The sequence below is a fragment of the Nipponia nippon genome, unplaced genomic scaffold (genome assembly GCF_047370975.1).
Source record: "Nipponia nippon isolate SJK-2023a ecotype South Korea unplaced genomic scaffold, ASM4737097v1 scaffold_32, whole genome shotgun sequence".
In the NCBI taxonomy this organism is placed as follows: domain Eukaryota; kingdom Metazoa; phylum Chordata; class Aves; order Pelecaniformes; family Threskiornithidae; genus Nipponia; species Nipponia nippon.
In genome coordinates, this window is record NW_028262350.1 from 6,292,374 (window position 1) to 6,317,051 (window position 24,678).

Consider the following 24,678-nt stretch of genomic DNA (forward strand, 5'->3'; position numbering starts at 1 on the left):
TCTGAGTATCGGGCTGGACCCTTCTTGCTCTTAGACCATGAGGTGCCTAAGGCGCTGCCAGCTTTTCTGAGCTCCTTTGCCCTTCACAGCTGCCTGCATGGCATCCTACCTACCAGGCGCCTGCCTAGGCTGAATTCAGGGTGCCTGAAGTCCAGGGGCTGTACATCGCTAGGTACTTTCCTCCCTGCTGCCAGGTCTTTAACTCTCAATTTCTCAGGTGCGATTGCCATGGCTGCCCTTGATTCCAATGTTCCCAAGCAATTTATCCTTGTTAGTGGCAGCTGTGCATCACCTGTTTTTTGCCCATGACAGAATCGCAGGTTCCTTGGGTTGGAAGGGACCTCTGGAGATCGTCTAGTCCAACCCTGCTGCTCAAAGCATGTTCAGCCTTTGGAGGATGATCAGGGCCAAGTCTTTTCTTCCGTTTTCCTGGAATTTCCCCTATTTCAATATGTGCCCATTACCTCTTGTCCCTTCACTGGGTAGGACTCAGAACAGTGTGGCTCTACGTTCTTGACTGCCTCCCATCAGGTCCTTTAGCCATTGGTAAGAGGCGTGCCCCGGGGCCTTCTCTCCTCCAGGGTGAACACCCCCACCTCTTGCAGCCCCTCCTGCCTCAGGGGCTCCAGTTGTTTCGTAGAATCACAGAATCGTTAAGGTTGGAAAAGACCCTTAAGATCATCGAGTCCAACCGTTAACCTAGCACTGCCAAGTCCACCACTAAACCACGTCCTCGAGCACCATGTCTGCCCTTCTTTTAAATGCCTCCAGGGATGGAGACTCAACCACTTCCCTGGGCAGCCTGTTCCAATGCCTGACTACCCTTTTGGTGAAGAAGATTTTCCTAATATCCTACCTAAACCTGCCCTGGCGCAGCTTGAGGCCGTTTCCTCTCGTCCTATCGCTTGTTACTAGGGAGAAGAGACCGTCCCCCACCTCGCTGCAACCTCCTTGCAGGTAGCTGTAGAGAGCAATAAGGTCTCCCCTCAGCCTCCTCTTCTCCAGACTAAACAACCCCAGTTCTCTCAGCCGCTCCTCGTAAGACTTGGTCCTGCTGGCCACACTGTTCCTGATACAAGCCAGGATGCCCTTGGCCTTCTTGGCCACCTGAGCACACTGCTGGCTCATGTTCAGACGGCTGTCAACCAACACCCCCAGGTCCTTTTCTGCCAGGCAGCTCTCCAGCCACTCCTCCCCCAGCCTGTAGCGTTGCCTGGGGTTGTTGTGACCCAAGTGCAGGACCCGGCACTGAGCCTTGTTGAACCTCATACATTTGGCCCCGGCCCATCGATGCAGCCTGGCCAGACCCCTCTGTAGGGCCTTCCTACCCTCCAGCAGATCAACACGCCCGCCCAACTTGGTGTCATCTGCAAACTGACTGAGGGTGCACTCAATCCCCTCATGCAGGTCACCAGTGACGATATTGAACAGGACCAGCCCCAACACTGAGCCCTGGGGAACACCACTCGTGACCGGCCGCCAACTGGATTTGACTCCGTTAACCACCACTCTCTGGGCTCGGCCGTCCAGCCAGTGTTGTACCCAGCGCAGAGTGCACTTATCCAAGCCGCGAGCAGCCAGCTTCTCCAGGAGAATGCTGTGGGAGACAGTGTCAAAGGCCTTACTAAAGTCCAAGTAGACAACAAACTCATGGGCTCCGTGGCATTTTGCTGGACTCGTGCCAGTATGGCCGTGCCTCTCTCATGCAGGGCAGCCACAAACTGGACGCTGTTCATGGCAGTTGTGGTCTCAGCAGTGCTGAGCCAAGAAGAGGGATGCCCTTCTGCCATCTGATAGCAAAGCCCTTCCTAATGAGGCCCAGGATGCTGTTGGATGCCATTTTGGCATGGCCACGGGCTGCCTCATGGTGTCCACCAGGACCCACGTGCCCTGCTGCAAAGCTGTTTGGAAGCCCATCGGCCACAGCCTGTAGTGGTGCAGGAGGTTCTTCCTTCCCCACTGCAGGACTTTGCATAAGGGGGTGAAACACTGTTGGCCCCAGTCTGGACCCCTACCGGGCACCAGGAGTGAGTGGCCGCCAGCTGGAGAGAGCAGCACCCATGCCAGATTTCAATCCCCTGCACTGCCCTCTTCCCTAGCCTGTATTTCGTCAGTTGGTCTGGAAGGATTGTGACAGGAGGCAGCGTCAAAAGCCTTGGTTAGATGAGACGACCAACACAAGCACCTTCTTGTCCTTTCATCTTGGCAAATGGCTTCCAGGATGATTTGCTGCATCACCTTTGCAGGGATCGAGGTGAGGCTGACGGGCCTGTCATTCCCCAGCTCCTCCTTCGTGCCTTTCTTGAAGACAGGAGGCCCGTTGGCTTTCTTCCAGTCCTCAGATGCATTCCCTGACTGCTGTGACTTTCAAAGGGACTTGGGAGCAAGCTTGTAGTGACACCAATCGACTCCCTCGGGTGCCTTCCAGGAGGCCACTTGCACTCATGTCAGTCCAATCGGTTTAAATGCTCCCAGACGCGATCCTCCTCTGCTGCAGGTCTTTCCTGTTCCAGATGTTCCTAGGAAAATGTCAGGAGAGCGATCTCCTGACAGCAAACCGTGCCAGAGCAAGACCAAGGCGAAGAAACCTTGGAGTTACCTCCGCCTTTGCTGTAAGCCCTGTCGTCAGGGAAGCTGCCCCGTTCAGGGCTGGGGCTGCCTTTGACCAAGGCTTGCTTTTGCTGCTGACCTACGTGGAAGAAGACCTTCTTGTTGCCCTCCACATGCTTTGCCTGATTGAAGCTATGGGGAGATCAGGGGATGTCCCAGAGGACTGGAGGTAGGCGAACGTTACCCCTATCTCCAAGAAGGTGTCAAGGGAGGATCCGGGTAATTATAGGCCCATCAGTCTTACTTCAATGCCCGGGAAAGTTATGGAACGGATCATCCTGGGGGCCATCATGAGTCAAATGCAGCACATGGTTGGGAAAAGCCAACGCGGCTTCACCAAGGGCAGATCGTGCCTGACAAATCTGGTGGCCTTCTATGATAAAGTGACCTGCTCGGTTGACATGGGGCGAGCGGTGAAGATTGTCTACCTCGACTTCTCCAAGGCTTTCGATAGGGTTCCCCACGGCCTCCTCCTGGAGAAATTGATGCGTTATGGCCTAGACAAGCTGTGTGTGCAGTGGGTGGGGAATTGGCTGACGGGCCGCTCCCAAGGGATGGTGGTAAATAGCTCTTTTTCAAACTGGCAACCCGTCACAAGTGGGGTCCCCCAGGGATTGATATTGGGCCCAAGGCTATCCAATACCTTCATAAGTGATCTGGAAACGAGGATCAAGCGTAGCCTGATGAAGTTTGCAGATGACACCAAACTGAGAGGGGAAGCGGACACTCTGGAAGGGAGAGCCACCCTGCAGGAAGATCTGGATAGGCTGGAAGAGTGGGCTAACATGAACCTTATGAAGTTTAACAAGGCCAAGTGTAAGGTCTTGCACCTGGGAAAACATAATCCAGGAGTGCAGCACAGACTGGGATCTCCGTGGCTAGAGAGCAGCTCCGCGGAAAGGGACCTGGGGGTCCTGGTGGACAGGAAGCTCAATTGGAGTGAACAGTGTGCTGCTGCAGCCAAGAAGGCCAGTAGGATGGTGGGTTGCATCAAAAAGGGCATCACCAGGCGAGATGAAAGAAGTCATTATCCCACTCTGCTCGGCGCTTGTCAGGCCACAGCTGGAATACTGTGTGCAGTTCTGGTCCCCGTTATACAAAAAAGATGTGGACATATGGAGGGGGTCCAGAGAAGGGCCACCAAGATGGTCAAGGGTCTGGGAAGCCTGCCATATGAGGATAGGCTGAGAGAAGTGGGCTTGTTCAGCCTGGAGAAAAGGAGGCTTAGAGGTGATCTCATCACCATGTACCAGTACTTAAAGGGGAGCTAAAAAGAAGACGGAGACTCCCTTTTACAAGGAGTCCCATGGTGAGGACAAGGGGTACTGGGTACAAGTTACTCCCAGGGAGATTCCGACTGGACACGAGAGGAAAATTTTTCACAACGAGAACAGTCAACCATTGGAATAATCTCCCCAGGGAAGTGGTTGACTCCGCCACGCTGAGCACGTTTAAGACTCAGCTGGACATGGTGCTGGGCCATCCCGTCTAGACCGTGCAAATTCTTGCCTAGAAAGGCTGGACTAGATGATCCTTGAGGTTCCTTCCAACCTGGTATTCTACCATTCTAAGATTCTATGATTCAATGCCAGGTGGACCCCTCCAGCAGTTAGGAGGCATCTTGTGCCCTCACTGACACGACCCTGCCCGGGGTATCCCTGGGCCTCTCATCCCAGCACATGAAAGGAGCCTGCATGGCAGACCAAGCATGTCAGCAATGAGGAAATGAAATGGCAGCATTGACGGAAACCAAACCACAGCCTGTGCCATTAGGTAGCATATTTTGCTTGGGAGGTGAGTCTGTTGGAAAATTAGTGCCCGCGTGCAGTGACTGTGGGCCTGGGGCGGTGCAGGAGCAGTATAAAAGCGGGCCCTTCTCCCCACTCTCTCATCCACTCTTCTCACCTCCATCGCCTTGGGAAGAAGGTGAGTTTGAAGCCCTTTCTCTTCCTCCTCCGCGTTTTCCTTTGGGTTTTCTGAGTGCGTACCTGCCGTTTGTCCTACACTGGGTCATGGGGCTACCTATCATGGGAGAGGGAAGGGCAGAGAAGGTGTGGCATGGAGAGAGGCTGATGCTTGGCTGAAGTGGGCGATGGGCTAGACGGGGACCTCGATGAGCTTGGTCGCACTTGGCAGGGCTGTTTTGGGCTGAGGGGAAGGTGAAGCCCATGAGCCTCTCTAAAATGCCTCTAGCTCTAGTCTCCAGCTCATGGTTTTTCTCCCTCGCGGTGGGGTGACAGGCTGCTCCTCACCCATCGCCCCTGCTCTGCTTCCCCCTGCCCTCTCTCCCAGGTGCACCTCCAGCCCCGAGACATGTCCTGCTACAACCCGTGCCTGCCCTGCCAGCCCTGCGGCCCCACCCCGCTGGCCAACAGCTGCAATGAGCCCTGTGTCAGGCAGTGCCAGGACTCCACCGTTGTCATTGAGCCCTCCCCCGTGGTGGTGACCCTGCCCGGACCCATCCTCAGCTCCTTCCCGCAGAGCACCGCCGTGGGATCCTCCACCTCTGCTGCCGTTGGCAGCATCCTCAGCTCTCAAGGAGTGCCCATCTCCTCCGGGGGCTTTGGCCTCTCGGGCTTCGGCAGCCGCTACAGTGGCAGGAGTTGCCTCCCCTGCTAAAGCTGCTGGCGATGGCCCTGGGGAAGGCCCCCAGGGACCCACAAGATGGTACCGGACTGAGGACGGAGCATCGGCTTGTGGCTTTCAGAGAGGCTGAGCAACGCGTATACCCCTTGCAAAAGGACGGGGCCAGCCTGGGATGTCCGAAAGCACGGCCCATGCCTGCCTTTCCCCTCTTCCGCTCTCTCTTTTCCCTCCCGTGTCCTTGTTCTGTTGCGCTCCCATGGGCTGTGAGCCCCGTAAAGTCAGCCTAGGGCAGAACTGCAGGCCCTGCTCTGTCTCTGGGGCAGGCAGATGGAGACCTGGTGGGATCTCTGCCACAGCCGTGGGGCACAGTCTCGTCTGCTCCTGGTTCTGCCTGCACTGGGATCTCCACTCAGAGCGACCTCGTTTCCCTTTTTTGAGTCATTAAAGTTCTGCTGCATGCCAGCCCATGCCTTTGTCTCATCCTTTTCCCTGCAGACACTTTGCCAAGATGCCCAGGAAGAGAGATGTTGCTCAGGGGTGGTTCTGGGAGGAGCTGGCTGGAGATGGTTCTGCCGTGATTGTTAACACAGGCTTGCTTTGAATATGCTTAGCCATGCTTCGTGTGACCATCTGCTTTCTGAACTTCTGTGCGTCTCTGGGGCTGGACAGAGTGACCCGAGGCAGTTGAATGACCATAGCTACTGCAGAGATGATTTTAGGTCTCCCACCAAAGCATTCTCTTCTCCATGCTCAGCGAGCCCTCAGCCTCTCCTCCCCAACCAAGTGCTCCAGCCCCCTCACCATCCAGCCCACCCTCCGCTGAACTCGCCCCATTCAGTCAAGGTCTTTCTTGCATTAGAGCCCCAAACGCGGAAGAGTGTTCTAGATGCCGTCAGGTGAGTGCTGAGCAGAGGGCGCTCATCACTCCCCTCGATCTCCTGTCTACACGCCTGCTCATATAGCCCAGGATGTTGATGACAGTCCTTGGTGTGCGGGAAGAGTGCTGGGAGTCGCACCTGTTTTGATGGGGTTGCCGCAAAAGCACCTTTCCTGGCCCTGCTTGTGAGGGACTGAAGGATTTGTGGGGAGACAGGGCTGGTGACTGCCAAGGCAGCTTCTGGTCAGGGCTCTGGGTGGAGAAGTATCATCTTGCCCGGCTGTGTCCTGCAGCAGTTCAGCTGCTCCCCTTTGCCGGCGGCAAGTCTCTCCGCAGCCTTTGCTGCTGGTCTGCGCACTGCTTTGGAGAGCTCTTGGACAGCCCTTTGAGACACTCAGCCCACACCCGCTGCCTCTCTTCCTGGCGCGGGTCTCTCCCTGCTCCCCTCTCTGCAGAAACATTCCCAGGAAAGCCTGGGCACAGAGAGGGAAGGAGCAGGGCAAGGAGGGCATGCACTGCCCGTGGGCCTGTGTGGTGTGCTGCCCCTGACTAGTACTAAGCACCCCGCAGCAGCTCTCTTGATCCGTTGTCCCATTCGGATGGGGGGAGAATTGGAAGAGCAAGAAAGCGAAATACCCTTGGGTTGAGCTCAGGCCAGTCTAAGAGGGGAAGGGGAAAGAAGGGAGAAAACCAAGTGGTGCAAAGGCAATCACCCACCACCTAGCAGCAGCAGACTCACGCCCATGCATTCTCCCCAGAGCTGCTCCTTTGCAAAGACTGTGCAACATTTTATTGCTGAGCGTGATGTTATGTGGCATGGAATAGCCTTGTGGTCAATTCAGGTCAGCCGTCCTGGTTGTGTCCCCTCCCAGGTGCTTGCTCCACCCCTGCAGGGGTGTGCAGAGTGAGAAAGAGAGACGGCCTTAATGGTGAGCAAGCACTGCGCAGCACTAGCTAAAGCTTTGGTGTGTTGTCTGCCCTGTTTCTGCCCACATTTGAAGCACAGCACCATATGGGCTGCGCTGAAGAAAATCACCTCCATCCCAGCCAGAGCCAGTACAGCCTGGTTCCCTCGTTCCCTCTCCTGTTGTCCTCTGGGGCCATTTTCTGCTTGAGCCTCCTCCCCCCAGCCCAGTGGCAGCCAGGGCAAGAGGAATTGCGGCCCCTCCTCTCCACTCTCTTCCTCGTCCCAGGAGCTTTTGGGGCTGCTGCCCTCCCAGAGCCTTCCACAGCCCAGGCTCCTCAACCGAGGTCAGCAGTGGGCCCACGCCACTTCCACAGCATGTGTACCGATGCAAACAGTGCCTCTGCCACGTTGGGGCAGAGGCTCAGCAAAGCTGGGCCTGATGGGCAGGGGCTCTGCGGGAGTCATGGAAGCCTTCCTCACCTGCAAGTGACAGTGCCTCAAGGGCACTGTGGCTGCATCCCAAGAGTTACAGTCAACGTCTCAAGGTCCAAGTGGAAACCAGTGCAACTGGTGTCCTTCAGGGGTCCGTCCTGGGACCAATACTGTTTCCTGCCTTCATCAATGACATGGATAGTGCGATTGAGTGCGCCCTCGTCAAGTTTGTGCATGACACCAGGGTGAGGGGCGCAACTGGTACGCCTGAGGGAAGGGACGCTGTCCAGAGGGATCTTGACAGGCTTGAGGAATGGTCCGATGTGAAATTCAGGAACTTGGACAAGGCCAAGTGCAAGGTCCTGCACCTGCGTTGGGACAATCCTCCGTATCAGCACAGACTGGAGGATAAACGGCTGAGAGCAGCCCTGCTCTGAGACCTTATTGCAGCCTTTCAGTATATAAAGGGGACTTATCAGGAAGTTGGAGAGAGACATTTTATCAAGGCCTGTAGGGACAGGAGAAGAGCAACGGTTTTAAACTGAAGCTGGGTAGATGAAGCTTGGACGTAAGGAAGAAATGTATTACGATGAGGGTGGTGAGACCCTGGAAAAGGTTGCCCCGAGAACGATGGGCTGCCCCATCACGGGCAGTGTTGAAAGTGAGGTTCGAGGGAACTTTGAGTGACGTGATGTAGTGCCAGCTATCCCTGCCCATGGCAGGGGGTTGGACTAGATGATCTTTCAAGGTCTCTTCCAAGCACAACCATTCTCTGATTGTATTCTACTATGGTCTGCTGTCAAGGCAGCCCACTGCACTGTGTTCCTCTGTTCCTTTGAGAATGCTATGGTGAGGATGGGTTGTCCTGGCCTCTCCTGGGAAGCTAGTGCCTATGTCTTGTCAATACCACATTCCCTGCTGACTACTCGCATCACAGTGTTGAGCTTTCCAAGGAAAAAGAAGAGGTGTGCACAACAAAGTGGATGACAAAGTAGTCACTGAACTATGTCGGGTAATTCCATTGCGACGCAGAAAGGCAGACAATTTTAGAAACTGGAGGATCACCCGATGCGCAACTAAGCATGCTGACTGCAAGCCTGTGTTGATAATCCGTGCAAAATCATGCCCAACACCCCCTCCCAGGACCAGCCCTGAGGAACATGTCTCGGCGTGGGCATCATGGGAGAGGATCTGCAGGGGAAAGGATGAGAGAGAAGCGCAGGCTGGGATGCAGCAGAACTTTAATGAGTGGAAAGAGGGAAATGAGGTCGATCCGAGTGGAGGCCTCAGTGCAGGCAGCAGCTTTAGCAGGGGAGGCACCGGCTGCCGCAGTAGCGGCTGCCGAAGCCCGAGAGGCCAAAGCCGCCAGAGGAGATGGGCACTCCCTGAGAGCTGAGGATGCTGCCAACGGCAGCGGAGGTGGAGGATCCCACGGCAGTGTTCTGCGGGAAGGAGCTGAGGATGGGTCCGGGCAGGGTCACCACCACGGGGGAGGGCTGGATGACGACGGTGGAGTCCTGGCACTGCCTGACACAGGGCTCATTGCAGCTGTTGGCCAGCGGGGTGGGGCCGCAGGGCTGGCAGGGCAGGCACGGGTTGTAGCAGGACATGTCTTGGGTCTGGAGGTGCGCCTGAGAGAGAGAGGGCAGGGGGAAGGAGAGGAGGAGGGGTGGTTGAAGAGCAGCCTATCCCCCCAGCACAAGGCCGCCCCTTTCCCTCAGCCCAAAGGAGCTTCACCAAAAGTGAGTAAGCCCAGGGAGGTCTTCACCTAGCGCATAGCTCAGGAGATACCTCAGCCAAGCATCAGCCTCTCTCCATGTCCCACCTTCTGCTCCCTTCCCTCTCCCATGGCCAGCAGCCTCTGGACCCAGCATAGGACATAGAGGCAGGTATGTGTTGAGAAATCCCCGAGGAGGAGAAGGAGGAGCAGGCTGAGGAGGAGGAAGAACAGAAAGGGCTCCAAACTCACCTTCTTCCCAGGGAGGTGGAGGCAAGAAGAGTGGATGAGAGAGTGAGGAGCAGGGCCTGCTTTTATACTGCTCCTGCACCGCCCCAGGCCCACAGTCACTGCACGCGGGCACTAATTTTCCAGCAGACTCACCTCCCAAGCAAAATATGCTACCTAATGGCACAGGTTGTGTTTTGGTTTCCATCAACACCGTCATTTCATTTCCTCATTTCTGCCACGACCATTAGGCCAGGGACGCTCTTTTGAAGTATTGGGATGAGAGGCCCAAGGATTTCCTGAGCAGCACCATGGGCGTACAGGCAGAAGATGTGCCCGCAAGTGCCGGAGGTGTCTGTGCAGATGGAAGACATGGGTCTGGAGAAATCTGGTGAGGCTGTTTTCGAATGCCTGTGCAGGAAGGTGGGCACGTCTTCCCACCAATGCAGTGCTCTCTTGGGTGCCCAGAGGCTTCTGCGCATGAGGCCATGCTGCATCCTTCCCCCTCCCTGCCTGCCACCTTGCTTGCTGCAGCAGTCCCTGAGCACTGCCTGGCAGTGTCCTGAAAGGCAGGTGGGCTGCGCTACTGGTTTCAAACGCCTGCGCCCAAGGAAAGCTTCTCCTTCTGGGCAGACATTTGCTGGTTTCTTTGGCAAAGGCGTCCCCTCTCGTGGAGCCCTGTGGCGTCGTGTTCCTCCCCTCTCACTACCAGAGGGGTGTGCTGGGGCTCGGGAGAGCTTTGGACCCGGACCTGCATGGCACACAAAGGCCTGGCCACTTTTCCAAAATGCTGACCGTTCTGCGACCATCCCCGAGCTGTGGGAGTGCTGGCAAGAAGTTCGGGCTGAGAGCAATGGCTGTTTGTGCTGCCTGGAGATGTGTACTTGGGTACAGCACAGTGATCGGAGACGGTTTTCCCTGGGCAGGGATGGAACTGCTCTGGCCAGAAAGGAATTCAGCAGCGCGTGGGACACGGGCCTGCAGACAGTGCACACTCCTGGCTTGGCCGCACGCCAAGAGGCTGACACACGGCCAATCCAAAATTAGAGTGTGACTCGCCATGGGTAGGGAGAGTCTATCCCAGGAAGCTTGCCTACTGAAGGCATTCCCTTACCCTCCTGGGACGCGTCCCAGCTGCCTCCGTGTCTGCAGGGCAGGGAAGTGCATCGCCTCCTTGATGTAGTCTGAGAGCCAGGGCCCTTGTGAGCACATGCCCTGCCTGAGCATCCTCAGGCACGTGGCACTGCAGGGTCCTGCCAGCCCTCATTTGTTCGGGAAATGCAGGCAGATTGCTTGCCTCTCCAATGGTGCTGGGTTGTGCTCCTGGCTGAGGAGGCCTTGGGGCACGGGAAAGAAGGCACGCTGAAGCACTACTGCCAGGAGAAGATGTAATGCTTGAGACCCAGGGATGAGTCCCGGACAGTGGGGAGGTGTTTTCTGCAACCCTTTCTTTCCCTCCACGGAGCACTGAGGAGAGCTCCTCTCCGCAGCCTGGTCTCCTTTGCAAGGAAGATGAGGCCCGTGTGTCCGTTTCCTTCCACCCACCAAGTCTCTGCTTGTTTTTCTGAGTATCGGGCTGGACCCTTCTTGCTCTTAGACCATGAGGTGCCTAAGGCGCTGCCAGCTTTTCTGAGCTCCTTTGCCCTTCACAGCTGCCTGCATGGCATCCTACCTACCAGGCGCCTGCCTAGGCTGAATTCAGGGTGCCTGAAGTCCAGGGGCTGTACATCGCTAGGTACTTTCCTCCCTGCTGCCAGGTCTTTAACTCTCAATTTCTCAGGTGCGATTGCCATGGCTGCCCTTGATTCCAATGTTCCCAAGCAATTTATCCTTGTTAGTGGCAGCTGTGCATCACCTGTTTTTTGCCCATGACAGAATCGCAGGTTCCTTGGGTTGGAAGGGACCTCTGGAGATCGTCTAGTCCAACCCTGCTGCTCAAAGCATGTTCAGCCTTTGGAGGATGATCAGGGCCAAGTCTTTTCTTCCGTTTTCCTGGAATTTCCCCTATTTCAATATGTGCCCATTACCTCTTGTCCCTTCACTGGGTAGGACTCAGAACAGTGTGGCTCTACGTTCTTGACTGCCTCCCATCAGGTCCTTTAGCCATTGGTAAGAGGCGTGCCCCGGGGCCTTCTCTCCTCCAGGGTGAACACCCCCACCTCTTGCAGCCCCTCCTGCCTCAGGGGCTCCAGTTGTTTCGTAGAATCACAGAATCGTTAAGGTTGGAAAAGACCCTTAAGATCATCGAGTCCAACCGTTAACCTAGCACTGCCAAGTCCACCACTAAACCACGTCCTCGAGCACCATGTCTGCCCTTCTTTTAAATGCCTCCAGGGATGGAGACTCAACCACTTCCCTGGGCAGCCTGTTCCAATGCCTGACTACCCTTTTGGTGAAGAAGATTTTCCTAATATCCTACCTAAACCTGCCCTGGCGCAGCTTGAGGCCGTTTCCTCTCGTCCTATCGCTTGTTACTAGGGAGAAGAGACCGTCCCCCACCTCGCTGCAACCTCCTTGCAGGTAGCTGTAGAGAGCAATAAGGTCTCCCCTCAGCCTCCTCTTCTCCAGACTAAACAACCCCAGTTCTCTCAGCCGCTCCTCGTAAGACTTGGTCCTGCTGGCCACACTGTTCCTGATACAAGCCAGGATGCCCTTGGCCTTCTTGGCCACCTGAGCACACTGCTGGCTCATGTTCAGACGGCTGTCAACCAACACCCCCAGGTCCTTTTCTGCCAGGCAGCTCTCCAGCCACTCCTCCCCCAGCCTGTAGCGTTGCCTGGGGTTGTTGTGACCCAAGTGCAGGACCCGGCACTGAGCCTTGTTGAACCTCATACATTTGGCCCCGGCCCATCGATGCAGCCTGGCCAGACCCCTCTGTAGGGCCTTCCTACCCTCCAGCAGATCAACACGCCCGCCCAACTTGGTGTCATCTGCAAACTGACTGAGGGTGCACTCAATCCCCTCATGCAGGTCACCAGTGACGATATTGAACAGGACCAGCCCCAACACTGAGCCCTGGGGAACACCACTCGTGACCGGCCGCCAACTGGATTTGACTCCGTTAACCACCACTCTCTGGGCTCGGCCGTCCAGCCAGTTTTGTACCCAGCGCAGAGTGCACTTATCCAAGCCGCGATCAGCCAGCTTCTCCAGGAGAATGCTGTGGGAGACAGTGTCAAAGGCCTTACTAAAGTCCAAGTAGACAACAAACTCATGGGCTCCGTGGCATTTTGCTGGACTCGTGCCAGTATGGCCGTGCCTCTCTCATGCAGGGCAGCCACAAACTGGACGCTGTTCATGGCAGTTGTGGTCTCAGCAGTGCTGAGCCAAGAAGAGGGATGCCCTTCTGCCATCTGATAGCAAAGCCCTTCCTAATGAGGCCCAGGATGCTGTTGGATGCCATTTTGGCATGGCCACGGGCTGCCTCATGGTGTCCACCAGGACCCACGTGCCCTGCTGCAAAGCTGTTTGGAAGCCCATCGGCCACAGCCTGTAGTGGTGCAGGAGGTTCTTCCTTCCCCACTGCAGGACTTTGCATAAGGGGGTGAAACACTGTTGGCCCCAGTCTGGACCCCTACCGGGCACCAGGAGTGAGTGGCCGCCAGCTGGAGAGAGCAGCACCCATGCCAGATTTCAATCCCCTGCACTGCCCTCTTCCCTAGCCTGTATTTCGTCAGTTGGTCTGGAAGGATTGTGACAGGAGGCAGCGTCAAAAGCCTTGGTTAGATGAGACGACCAACACAAGCACCTTCTTGTCCTTTCATCTTGGCAAATGGCTTCCAGGATGATTTGCTGCATCACCTTTGCAGGGATCGAGGTGAGGCTGACGGGCCTGTCATTCCCCAGCTCCTCCTTCGTGCCTTTCTTGAAGACAGGAGGCCCGTTGGCTTTCTTCCAGTCCTCAGATGCATTCCCTGACTGCTGTGACTTTCAAAGGGACTTGGGAGCAAGCTTGTAGTGACACCAATCGACTCCCTCGGGTGCCTTCCAGGAGGCCACTTGCACTCATGTCAGTCCAATCGGTTTAAATGCTCCCAGACGCGATCCTCCTCTGCTGCAGGTCTTTCCTGTTCCAGATGTTCCTAGGAAAATGTCAGGAGAGCGATCTCCTGACAGCAAACCGTGCCAGAGCAAGACCAAGGCGAAGAAACCTTGGAGTTACCTCCGCCTTTGCTGTAAGCCCTGTCGTCAGGGAAGCTGCCCCGTTCAGGGCTGGGGCTGCCTTTGACCAAGGCTTGCTTTTGCTGCTGACCTACGTGGAAGAAGACCTTCTTGTTGCCCTCCACATGCTTTGCCTGATTGAAGCTATGGGGAGATCAGGGGATGTCCCAGAGGACTGGAGGTAGGCGAACGTTACCCCTATCTCCAAGAAGGTGTCAAGGGAGGATCCGGGTAATTATAGGCCCATCAGTCTTACTTCAATGCCCGGGAAAGTTATGGAACGGATCATCCTGGGGGCCATCATGAGTCAAATGCAGCACATGGTTGGGAAAAGCCAACGCGGCTTCACCAAGGGCAGATCGTGCCTGACAAATCTGGTGGCCTTCTATGATAAAGTGACCTGCTCGGTTGACATGGGGCGAGCGGTGAAGATTGTCTACCTCGACTTCTCCAAGGCTTTCGATAGGGTTCCCCACGGCCTCCTCCTGGAGAAATTGATGCGTTATGGCCTAGACAAGCTGTGTGTGCAGTGGGTGGGGAATTGGCTGACGGGCCGCTCCCAAGGGATGGTGGTAAATAGCTCTTTTTCAAACTGGCAACCCGTCACAAGTGGGGTCCCCCAGGGATTGATATTGGGCCCAAGGCTATCCAATACCTTCATAAGTGATCTGGAAACGAGGATCAAGCGTAGCCTGATGAAGTTTGCAGATGACACCAAACTGAGAGGGGAAGCGGACACTCTGGAAGGGAGAGCCACCCTGCAGGAAGATCTGGATAGGCTGGAAGAGTGGGCTAACATGAACCTTATGAAGTTTAACAAGGCCAAGTGTAAGGTCTTGCACCTGGGAAAACATAATCCAGGAGTGCAGCACAGACTGGGATCTCCGTGGCTAGAGAGCAGCTCCGCGGAAAGGGACCTGGGGGTCCTGGTGGACAGGAAGCTCAATTGGAGTGAACAGTGTGCTGCTGCAGCCAAGAAGGCCAGTAGGATGGTGGGTTGCATCAAAAAGGGCATCACCAGGCGAGATGAAAGAAGTCATTATCCCACTCTGCTCGGCGCTTGTCAGGCCACAGCTGGAATACTGTGTGCAGTTCTGGTCCCCGTTATACAAAAAAGATGTGGACATATGGAGGGGGTCCAGAGAAGGGCCACCAAGATGGTCAAGGGTCTGGGAAGCCTGCCATATGAGGATAGGCTGAGAGAAGTGGGCTTGTTCAGCCTGGAGAAAAGGAGGCTTAGAGGTGATCTCATCACCATGTACCAGTACTTAAAGGGGAGCTAAAAAGAAGACGGAGACTCCCTTTTACAAGGAGTCCCATGGTGAGGACAAGGGGTACTGGGTACAAGTTACTCCCAGGGAGATTCCGACTGGACACGAGAGGAAAATTTTTCACAACGAGAACAGTCAACCATTGGAATAATCTCCCCAGGGAAGTGGTTGACTCCGCCACGCTGAGCACGTTTAAGACTCAGCTGGACATGGTGCTGGGCCATCCCGTCTAGACCGTGCAAATTCTTGCCTAGAAAGGCTGGACTAGATGATCCTTGAGGTTCCTTCCAACCTGGTATTCTACCATTCTAAGATTCTATGATTCAATGCCAGGTGGACCCCTCCACAGTTAGGAGGCATCTTGTGCCCTCACTGACACGACCCTGCCCGGGGTATCCCTGGGCCTCTCATCCCAGCACATGAAAGGAGCCTGCATGGCAGACCAAGCATGTCAGCAATGAGGAAATGAAATGGCAGCATTGACGGAAACCAAACCACAGCCTGTGCCATTAGGTAGCATATTTTGCTTGGGAGGGGAGTCTTGGAAAATTAGTGCCCGCGTGCAGTGACTGTGGGCCTGGGGCGGTGCAGGAGCAGTATAAAAGGGGGCCCTTCTCCCCACTCTCTCATCCACTCTTCTCACCTCCATCGCCTTGGGAAGAAGGTGAGTTTGAAGCCCTTTCTCTTCCTCCTCCGCGTTTTCCTTTGGGTTTTCTCAGTGCGTACCAGCCGTTTGTCCTACACCGGGTCATGGGACTACCTATCATGGGAGAGGGAAGGGCAGAGAAGGTGTGGCATGGAGAGAGGCTGATGCTTGGCTGAAGCGGGCGATGGGCTAGACGGGGACCTCGATGAGCTTGAATGCTCTTGGCAGGGCTGTTTTGGGCTGAGGGGAAGGTGAAGCCCGTGAGCCTCCCCAAAATGCCTCTAGCTCTTGTCTCCAGCTCATGGTTTTTTTCCCTCGCGGTGGGGTGACAGGCTGCTCCTCACCCATCGCCCCTGCTCTGCTTCCCCCTGCCCTCTCTCCCAGGTGCACCTCCAGCCCCGAGACATGTCCTGCTACAACCCGTGCCTGCCCTGCCAGCCCTGCGGCCCCACCCCGCTGGCCAACAGCTGCAATGAGCCCTGTGTCAGGCAGTGCCAGGACTCCACCGTCGTCATCCAGCCCTCCCCCGTGGTGGTGACCCTGCCCGGACCCATCCTCAGCTCTTTCCCGCAGAACACTGCCGTGGGATCCTCCACCTCTGCTGCCGTTGGCAGCATCCTCAGCTCTCAGGGAGTGCCCATCTCCTCCGGGGGCTTTGGCCTCTCGGGCTTCGGCAGCCGCTACAGCGGCAGGAGTTGCCTCCCCTGCTAAAGCTGCTGGCGATGGCCCTGGGGAAGGCCCCCAGGGACCCACAAGATGGTACCGGAGTGGGGACAGAGCATCGACTTGTTTTCTGAGGAACTGAGCAACGCCAGTACCGCTTGCAAAAGGATGGGGCCATCCTGGGAGCTCCGAAAGCACGGCCCATGCCTGCCTTTCCCCTCTTCCGCTCTCTCTTTTCCCTCCCGTGTCCTTGTTCTGTTGCGCTCCCATGGGCTGTGAGCCCCGTAAAGCCAGCCTAGGGCAGAACTGCAGGCCCTGCTCTGTCTCTGGCGCAGGCAGATGGAGACCTGGTGGGATCTCTGCCACAGCCGTGGGGTGCAGATTCATCTATGCCCCTGGTGCTCCCTGCACGGGGACCTGCACCCGTCTTGACCTCATTTCCCTCTTGCCTCATTAAAGTTCTGCTGCATGCCAGCCCATGCCTTTGTCTCATCCTTTTCCCTGCAGACACTTTGCCAAGATGCCCAGGAAGAGAGATGTTGCTCAGGGGTGGTTCTGGGAGGAGGTCGTTGGAGATGTTTCTGCCATGATTGTTAACACAGGCTTGCTTTGAATATGCTTAGCCATGCTTCGTGTGACCATCTGCTTTCTGAACTTCTGTGCGTCTCTGGGGCTGGACAGAGTGACCCGAGGCAGTTGAATGACCATAGCTACTGCAGAGATGATTTTAGGTCTCCCACCAAAGCATTCTCTTCTCCATGCTCAGCGAGCCCTCAGCCTCTCCTCCCCAACCAAGTGCTCCAGCCCCCTCACCATCCAGCCCACCCTCCGCTGAACTCGCCCCATTCAGTCAAGGTCTTTCTTGCATTAGAGCCCCAAACGCGGAAGAGTGTTCTAGATGCCGTCAGGTGAGTGCTGAGCAGAGGGCGCTCATCACTCCCCTCGATCTCCTGTCTACACGCCTGCTCATATAGCCCAGGATGTTGATGACAGTCCTTGGTGTGCGGGAAGAGTGCTGGGAGTCGCACCTGTTTTGATGGGGTTGCCGCAAAAGCACCTTTCCTGGCCCTGCTTGTGAGGGACTGAAGGATTTGTGGGGAGACAGGGCTGGTGACTGCCAAGGCAGCTTCTGGTCAGGGCTCTGGGTGGAGAAGTATCATCTTGCCCGGCTGTGTCCTGCAGCAGTTCAGCTGCTCCCCTTTGCCGGCGGCAAGTCTCTCCGCAGCCTTTGCTGCTGGTCTGCGCACTGCTTTGGAGAGCTCTTGGACAGCCCTTTGAGACACTCAGCCCACACCCGCTGCCTCTCTTCCTGGCGCGGGTCTCTCCCTGCTCCCCTCTCTGCAGAAACATTCCCAGGAAAGCCTGGGCACAGAGAGGGAAGGAGCAGGGCAAGGAGGGCATGCACTGCCCATGGGCCTGTGTGGTGTGCTGCCCCTGACTAGTACTAAGCACCCCGCAGCAGCTCTCTTGATCCGTTGTCCCATTCGGATGGGGTGAGAATTGGAAGAGCAAGAAAGCGAAATACCCTTGGGTTGAGCTCAGGCCAGTCTAAGAGGGGAAGGGGAAAGAAGGGAGAAAACCAAGTGGTGCAAAGGCAATCACCCACCACCTAGCAGCAGCAGACTCACGCCCATGCATTCTCCCCAGAGCTGCTCCTTTGCAAAGACTGCGCAACATTTTATTGCTGAGCGTGATGTTATGTGGCATGGAATAGCCTTGTGGTCAATTCAGGTCAGCCGTCCTGGTTGTGTCCCCTCCCAGGTGCTTGCTCCACCCCTGCAGGGGCGTGCAGAGTGAGAAAGAGAGACGGCCTTGACGGTGAGCAAGCACTGCGCAGCACTAGCTAAAGCTTTGGTGTGTTGTCTGCCCTGTTTCTGCCCACATTTGAAGCACAGCACCATATGGGCTGCGCTGAAGAAAATCACCTCCATCCCAGCCAGAGCCAGTACAGCCTGGTTCCCTCGTTCCCTCTCCTGTTGTCCTCTGGGGCCATTTTCTGCTTGAGCCTCCTCCCCCCAGCCCAGTGGCAGCCAGGGCAAGAGGAATTGCGGCCCCTCCTCTCCACTCTCTTCCTCGTCCCAGGAGCTTTTGGGGCTGCTGCCCTCCCAGAGCCTTCCACAGCCCAGGCTCCTCAACCGAGGTCAGCAGTGGGCCCACGCCACTTCCACAGCATGTGTACCGATGCAAACAGTGCCTCTGCCACGTTGGGGCAGAGGCTCAGCAAAGCTGGGCCTGATGGGCAGGGGCTCTGCGGGAGTCATGGAAGCCTTCCTCACCTGCAAGTGACAGTGCCTCAAGGGCACTGTGGCTGCATCCCAAGAGTTACAGTCAACGTCTCAAGGTCCAAGTGGAAACCAGTGCAACTGGTGCCCTTCAGGGGTCCGTCCTGGGACCAATACTGTTTCCTGCCTTCATCAATGACATGGATAGTGCGATTGAGTGCGCCCTCATCAAGTTTGTGCATGACACCAGGGTGAGGGGCGCAACTGGTACGCCTGAGGGAAGGGACGCTGTCCAGAGGGATCTTGACAGGCTTGAGGAATGGTCCGATGTGAAATTCAGGAACTTGGACAAGGCCAAGTCCACGGTCCTGCACCTGCGTTGGGGCAATCCTCCATATCAGTACAGACTGGAGGATAAACGGCTGAGAGCAGCCCTGCTCTGAGACCTTATTGCAGCCTTTCAGTATATAAAGGGGACTTATCAGGAAGTTGGAGAGAGACATTTTATCAAGGCCTGTAGGGACCGGAGAAGAGCAACGGTTTTAAACTGAAACTGGGTAGATGAAGCTTGGACGTAAGGAAGAAATGTATTACGATGAGGGTGGTGAGACCCTGGAAAAGGTTGCCCCGAGAATGATGGGCTGCCCCATCACGGGCAGTGTTGAAAGTGAGGTTCGAGGGAACTTTGAGTGACGTGATGTAGTGCCAGCTATCCCTGCCCATGGCAGGGGGGTTGGTCTAGATGATCTTTCAAGGTCTCTTCCAAGCACAACCATTCTCTGATTGTATTCTACTATGGTCTGCTGTCAAGGCAGCCCACTGCACTGTGTTCCTCTGTTCCTTTGAGAATGCTATGGTGAGGATGGGTTGTCCTGGCCTCTCCTGGGAAGCTAGTGCCTATGTGTTGTCAGTACCACATTCCCTGCTGACTACTCGCATCACAGTGTTGAGCTTTCCAAGGAAAAAGAAGAAGTGTGCACAACAAAGTGGATGACAAAGTAGTCACTGAACTATGTCGGGTAATTCCATTGCGACGCAGAAAGGCAGACAATTTTAGAAACTGGAGGATCACCCGATGCGCAACTAAGCATGCTGACTGCAAGCCTGTGTTGACAATCCGTGCAAAATCATGCCCAACACCCCCCTCCCAGGACCAGCCCTGAGGAACATGTCTCGGCGTGGGCATCATGGGAGAGGATCTGCAGGGGAAAGGATGAGAGAGAAGCGCAGGCTGGGATGCAGCAGAACTTTAATGAGTGGAAAGAGGGAAATGAGGTCGATCCGAGTGGAGGCCTCAGTGCAGGCAGCAGCTTTAGCAGGGGAGGCACCGGCTGCCGCAGTAGCGGCTGCCGAAGCCCGAGAGGCCAAAGCCGCCAGAGGAGATGGGCACTCCCTGAGAGCTGAGGATGCTGCCAACGGCAGCGGAGGTGGAGGATCCCACGGCAGTGTTCTGCGGGAAAGAGCTGAGGATGGGTCCGGGCAGGGTCACCACCACGGGGGAGGGCTGGATGACGACGGTGGAGTCCTGGCACTGCCTGACACAGGGCTCATTGCAGCTGTTGGCCAGCGGGGTGGGGCCGCAGGGCTGGCAGGGCAGGCACGGGTTGTAGCAGGACATGTCTTGGGTCTGGAGGTGCGCCTGAGAGAGAGAGAGGGCAGGGGGAAGGAGAGGAGGAGGGGTGGTTGAAGAGCAGCCTATCCCCCCAGCACAAGGCCGCCCCTTTCCCTCAGCCCAAAGGAGCTTCACCAAAAGTGAGTAAGCCCAGGGAGGTCTTCACCTAGCGCATAGCTCAGGAGATACCTCAGCCAAGCATCAGCCTCTCTCCATGTCCCACCTTCTGCTCCCTTCCCTCTCCCATGGCCAGCAGCCTCAGGACCCAGCATAGGACAAAGAGGCAGGTATGTGTTGAGAAATCCCCGAGGAGGAGAAGGAGGAGTAGGCTGAGGAGGAGGAAGAACAGAAAGGGCTCCAAACTCACCTTCTTCCCAGGGAGGTGGAGGCAAGAAGAGTGGATGAGAGAGTGAGGAGCAGGGCCCGCTTTTATACTGCTCCTGCACCGCCCCAGGCCCACAGTCACTGCTGTGAGTGGGCACTAATTTTCCAACAGACCCACCTCCCAAGCAAAATATGCTACCTAATGGCACAGGTTGTGTTTTGGTTTCCATCAACACCGTCATTTCATTTCCTCATTTCTGCCACGACCATTAGGCCAGGGACGCTCTTTTGAAGTATTGGGATGAGAGGCCCAAGGATTTCCTGAGCAGCACCATGGGCGTACAGGCAGAAGATGTGCCCGCAAGTGCCGGAGGTGTCTGTGCAGATGGAAGACATGGGTCTGGAGAAATCTGGTGAGGCTGTTTTTGAATGCCTGTGCAGGAAGGTGGGCACGTCTTCCCACCAATGCAGTGCTCTCTTGGGTGCCCAGAGGCTTCTGCGCATGAGGCCATGCTGCATCCTTCCCCCTCCCTGCCTGCCACCTTGCTTGCTGCAGCAGTCCCTGAGCACTGCCTGGCAGTGTGCTGAAAGGCAGGTGGGCTGCGCTACTGGTTTCAAACGCCTGCGCCCAAGGAAAGCTTCTCCTTCTGGGCAGACATTTGCTGGTTTCTTTGGCAAAGGCGTCCCCTCTCGTGGAGCCCTGTGGCGTCGTGTTCCTCCCCTCTCACTACCAGAGGGGTGTGCTGGGGCTCGGGAGAGCTTTGGACCCGGACCTGCATGGCACACAAAGGCCTGGCCACTTTTCCAAAATGCTGACCGTTCTGCGACCATCCCCGAGCTGTGGGAGTGCTGGCAAGAAGTTCGGGCTGAGAGCAATGGCTGTTTGTGCTGCCTGGAGATGTGTACTTGGGTACAGCACAGTGATCGGAGACGGTTTTCCCTGGGCAGGGATGGAACTGCTCTGGCCAGAAAGGAATTCAGCAGCGCGTGGGACACGGGCCTGCAGACAGTGCACACTCCTGGCTTGGCCGCACGCCAAGAGGCTGACACACGGCCAATCCAAAATTAGAGTGTGACTCGCCATGGGTAGGGAGAGTCTATCCCAGGAAGCTTGCCTACTGAAGGCATTCCCTTACCCTCCTGGGACGCGTCCCAGCTGCCTCCGTGTCTGCAGGGCAGGGAAGTGCATCGCCTCCTTGATGTAGTCTGAGAGCCAGGGCCCTTGTGAGCACATGCCCTGCCTGAGCATCCTCAGGCACGTGGCACTGCAGGGTCCTGCCAGCCCTCATTTGTTCGGGAAATGCAGGCAGATTGCTTGCCTCTCCAATGGTGCTGGGTTGTGCTCCTGGCTGAGGAGGCCTTGGGGCACGGGAAAGAAGGCACGCTGAAGCACTACTGCCAGGAGAAGATGTAATGCTTGAGACCCAGGGATGAGTCCCGGACAGTGGGGAGGTGTTTTCTGCAACCCTTTCTTTCCCTCCACGGAGCACTGAGGAGAGCTCCTCTCCGCAGCCTGGTCTCCTTTGCAAGGAAGATGAGGCCCGTGTGTCCGTTTCCTTCCACCCACCAAGTCTCTGCTTGTTTTTCTGAGTATCGGGCTGGACCCTTCTTGCTCTTAGACCATGAGGTGCCTAAGGCGCTGCCAGCTTTTCTGAGCTCCTTTGCCCTTCACAGCTGCCTGCATGGCATCCTACCTACCAGGCGCCTGCCTAGGCTGAATTCAGGGTGCCTGAAGTCCAGGGGCTGTACATCGCTAGGTACTTTCCTCCCTGCTGCCAGGTCTTTAACTCTCAATTTCTCAGGTGCGATTGCCATGGCTGCCCTTGATTCCAATGTTCCCAAGCAATTTATCCTTGTTAGTGGCAGCTGTGCATCACCTGTTTTTTGCCCATGACAGAATCGCAGGTTCCTTGGGTTGGAAGGGACCTCTGGAGATCGTCTAGTCCAACCCTGCTGCTCAAAGCATGTTCAGCCTTTGGAGGATGATCAGGGCCAAGTCTTTTCTTCCGTTTTCCTGGAATTTCCCCTATTTCAATATGTGCCCATTACCTCTTGTCCCTTCACTGGGTAGGACTCAGAACAGTGTGGCTCTACGTTCTTGACTGCCTCCCATCAGGTCCTTTAGCCATTGGTAAGAGGCGTGCCCCGGGGCCTTCTCTCCTCCAGGGTGAACACCCCCACCTCTTGCAGCCCCTCCTGCCTCAGGGGCTCCAGTTGTTTCGTAGAATCACAGAATCGTTAAGGTTGGAAAAGACCCTTAAGATCATCGAGTCCAACCGTTAACCTAGCACTGCCAAGTCCACCACTAAACCACGTCCTCGAGCACCATGTCTGCCCTTCTTTTAAATGCCTCCAGGGATGGAGACTCAACCACTTCCCTGGGCAGCCTGTTCCAATGCCTGACTACCCTTTTGGTGAAGAAGATTTTCCTAATATCCTACCTAAACCTGCCCTGGCGCAGCTTGAGGCCGTTTCCTCTCGTCCTATCGCTTGTTACTAGGGAGAAGAGACCGTCCCCCACCTCGCTGCAACCTCCTTGCAGGTAGCTGTAGAGAGCAATAAGGTCTCCCCTCAGCCTCCTCTTCTCCTGACTAAACAACCCCAGTTCTCTCAGCCGCTCCTCGTAAGACTTGGTCCTGCTGGCCACACTGTTCCTGATACAAGCCAGGATGCCCTTGGCCTTCTTGGCCACCTGAGCACACTGCTGGCTCATGTTCAGACGGCTGTCAACCAACACCCCCAGGTCCTTTTCTGCCAGGCAGCTCTCCAGCCACTCCTCCCCCAGCCTGTAGCGTTGCCTGGGGTTGTTGTGACCCAAGTGCAGGACCCGGCACTGAGCCTTGTTGAACCTCATACATTTGGCCCCGGCCCATCGATGCAGCCTGGCCAGACCCCTCTGTAGGGCCTTCCTACCCTCCAGCAGATCAACACGCCCGCCCAACTTGGTGTCATCTGCAAACTGACTGAGGGTGCACTCAATCCCCTCATGCAGGTCACCAGTGACGATATTGAACAGGACCAGCCCCAACACTGAGCCCTGGGGAACACCACTCGTGACCGGCTGCCAACTGGATTTGACTCCGTTAACCACCACTCTCTGGGCTCGGCCGTCCAGCCAGTGTTGTACCCAGCGCAGAGTGCACTTATCCAAGCCGCGATCAGCCAGCTTCTCCAGGAGAATGCTGTGGGAGACAGTGTCAAAGGCCTTACTAAAGTCCAAGTAGACAACAAACTCATGGGCTCTGTGGCATTTTGCTGGACTCGTGCCAGTATGGCCGTGCCTCTCTCATGCAGGGCAGCCACAAACTGGACGCTGTTCATGACAGTTGTGGTCTCAGCAGTGCTGAGCCAAGAAGAGGGATGCCCTTCTGCCATCTGATAGCAAAGCCCTTCCTAATGAGGCCCAGGATGCTGTTGGATGCCATTTTGGCATGGCCACGGGCTGCCTCATGGTGTCCACCAGGACCCACGTGCCCTGCTGCAAAGCTGTTTGGAAGCCCATCGGCCACAGCCTGTAGTGGTGCAGGAGGTTCTTCCTTCCCCACTGCAGGACTTTGCATAAGGGGGTGAAACACTGTTGGCCCCAGTCTGGACCCCTACCGGGCACCAGGAGTGAGTGGCCGCCAGCTGGAGAGAGCAGCACCCATGCCAGATTTCAATCCCCTGCACTGCCCTCTTCCCTAGCCTGTATTTCGTCAGTTGGTCTGGAAGGATTGTGACAGGAGGCAGCGTCAAAAGCCTTGGTTAGATGAGACGACCAACACAAGCACCTTCTTGTCCTTTCATCTTGGCAAATGGCTTCCAGGATGATTTGCTGCATCACCTTTGCAGGGATCGAGGTGAGGCTGACGGGCCTGTCATTCCCCAGCTCCTCCTTCGTGCCTTTCTTGAAGACAGGAGGCCCGTTGGCTTTCTTCCAGTCCTCAGATGCATTCCCTGACTGCTGTGACTTTCAAAGGGACTTGGGAGCAAGCTTGTAGTGACACCAATCGACTCCCTCGGGTGCCTTCCAGGAGGCCACTTGCACTCATGTCAGTCCAATCGGTTTAAATGCTCCCAGACGCGATCCTCCTCTGCTGCAGGTCTTTCCTGTTCCAGATGTTCCTAGGAAAATGTCAGGAGAGCGATCTCTTGACAGCAAACCGTGCCAGAGGAAGACCAAGGCGAAGAAACCTTGGAGTTACCTCCGCCTTTGCTGTAAGCCCTGTCGTCAGGGAAGCTGCCCCGTTCAGGGCTGGGGCTGCCTTTGACCAAGGCTTGCTTTTGCTGCTGACCTACGTGGAAGAAGACCTTCTTGTTGCCCTCCACATGCTTTGCCTGATTGAAGCTATGGGGAGATCAGGGGATGTCCCAGAGGACTGGAGGTAGGCGAACGTTACCCCTATCTCCAAGAAGGTGTCAAGGGAGGATCCGGGTAATTAT

At 56.1% G+C, this 24,678-nt stretch overlaps 4 protein-coding genes across 4 annotated transcripts; 2 read left to right on the forward strand and 2 right to left on the reverse strand.

Annotated features, from left to right (window-relative positions):
- The first annotated feature begins 4,923 nt into the window (after window positions 1-4,923).
- On the forward strand, window positions 4,924-5,229 carry LOC148054301 (feather beta keratin-like). Its single transcript, XM_087770424.1, has one exon. The coding sequence runs from the start codon at window positions 4,924-4,926 to the stop codon at window positions 5,227-5,229; it is 306 nt and encodes a 101-aa protein (XP_087626550.1).
- A 3,487-nt stretch (window positions 5,230-8,716) lies between these two features.
- On the reverse strand, window positions 8,717-9,022 carry LOC148054302 (feather keratin Cos1-2-like). Its single transcript, XM_087770324.1, has one exon. The coding sequence runs from the start codon at window positions 9,020-9,022 to the stop codon at window positions 8,717-8,719; it is 306 nt and encodes a 101-aa protein (XP_087626450.1).
- Window positions 9,023-15,840: 6,818 nt separating this feature from the next.
- On the forward strand, window positions 15,841-16,146 carry LOC148054303 (feather keratin 1-like). Its single transcript, XM_087770250.1, has one exon. It carries the CDS (start codon window positions 15,841-15,843, stop codon window positions 16,144-16,146), a length of 306 nt encoding a protein of 101 aa, XP_087626376.1.
- A 3,486-nt stretch (window positions 16,147-19,632) lies between these two features.
- LOC148054304 (feather keratin Cos1-2-like) lies at window positions 19,633-19,938 on the reverse strand. Its single transcript, XM_087770181.1, has one exon. The coding sequence runs from the start codon at window positions 19,936-19,938 to the stop codon at window positions 19,633-19,635; it is 306 nt and encodes a 101-aa protein (XP_087626307.1).
- Window positions 19,939-24,678: the final 4,740 nt, after the last annotated feature.

Bases quoted from the DNA above. Each gene is read 5' to 3' on its own strand.
- LOC148054301 (XM_087770424.1), top strand. From the start codon at position 4,924: ATGTCCTGCTACAACCCGTGCCTGCCCTGCCAGCCCTGCGGCCCCACC.
- LOC148054303 (XM_087770250.1), top strand. From the start codon at position 15,841: ATGTCCTGCTACAACCCGTGCCTGCCCTGCCAGCCCTGCGGCCCCACC.
- LOC148054304 (XM_087770181.1), bottom strand. From the start codon at position 19,938: ATGTCCTGCTACAACCCGTGCCTGCCCTGCCAGCCCTGCGGCCCCACC.
- LOC148054302 (XM_087770324.1), bottom strand. From the start codon at position 9,022: ATGTCCTGCTACAACCCGTGCCTGCCCTGCCAGCCCTGCGGCCCCACC.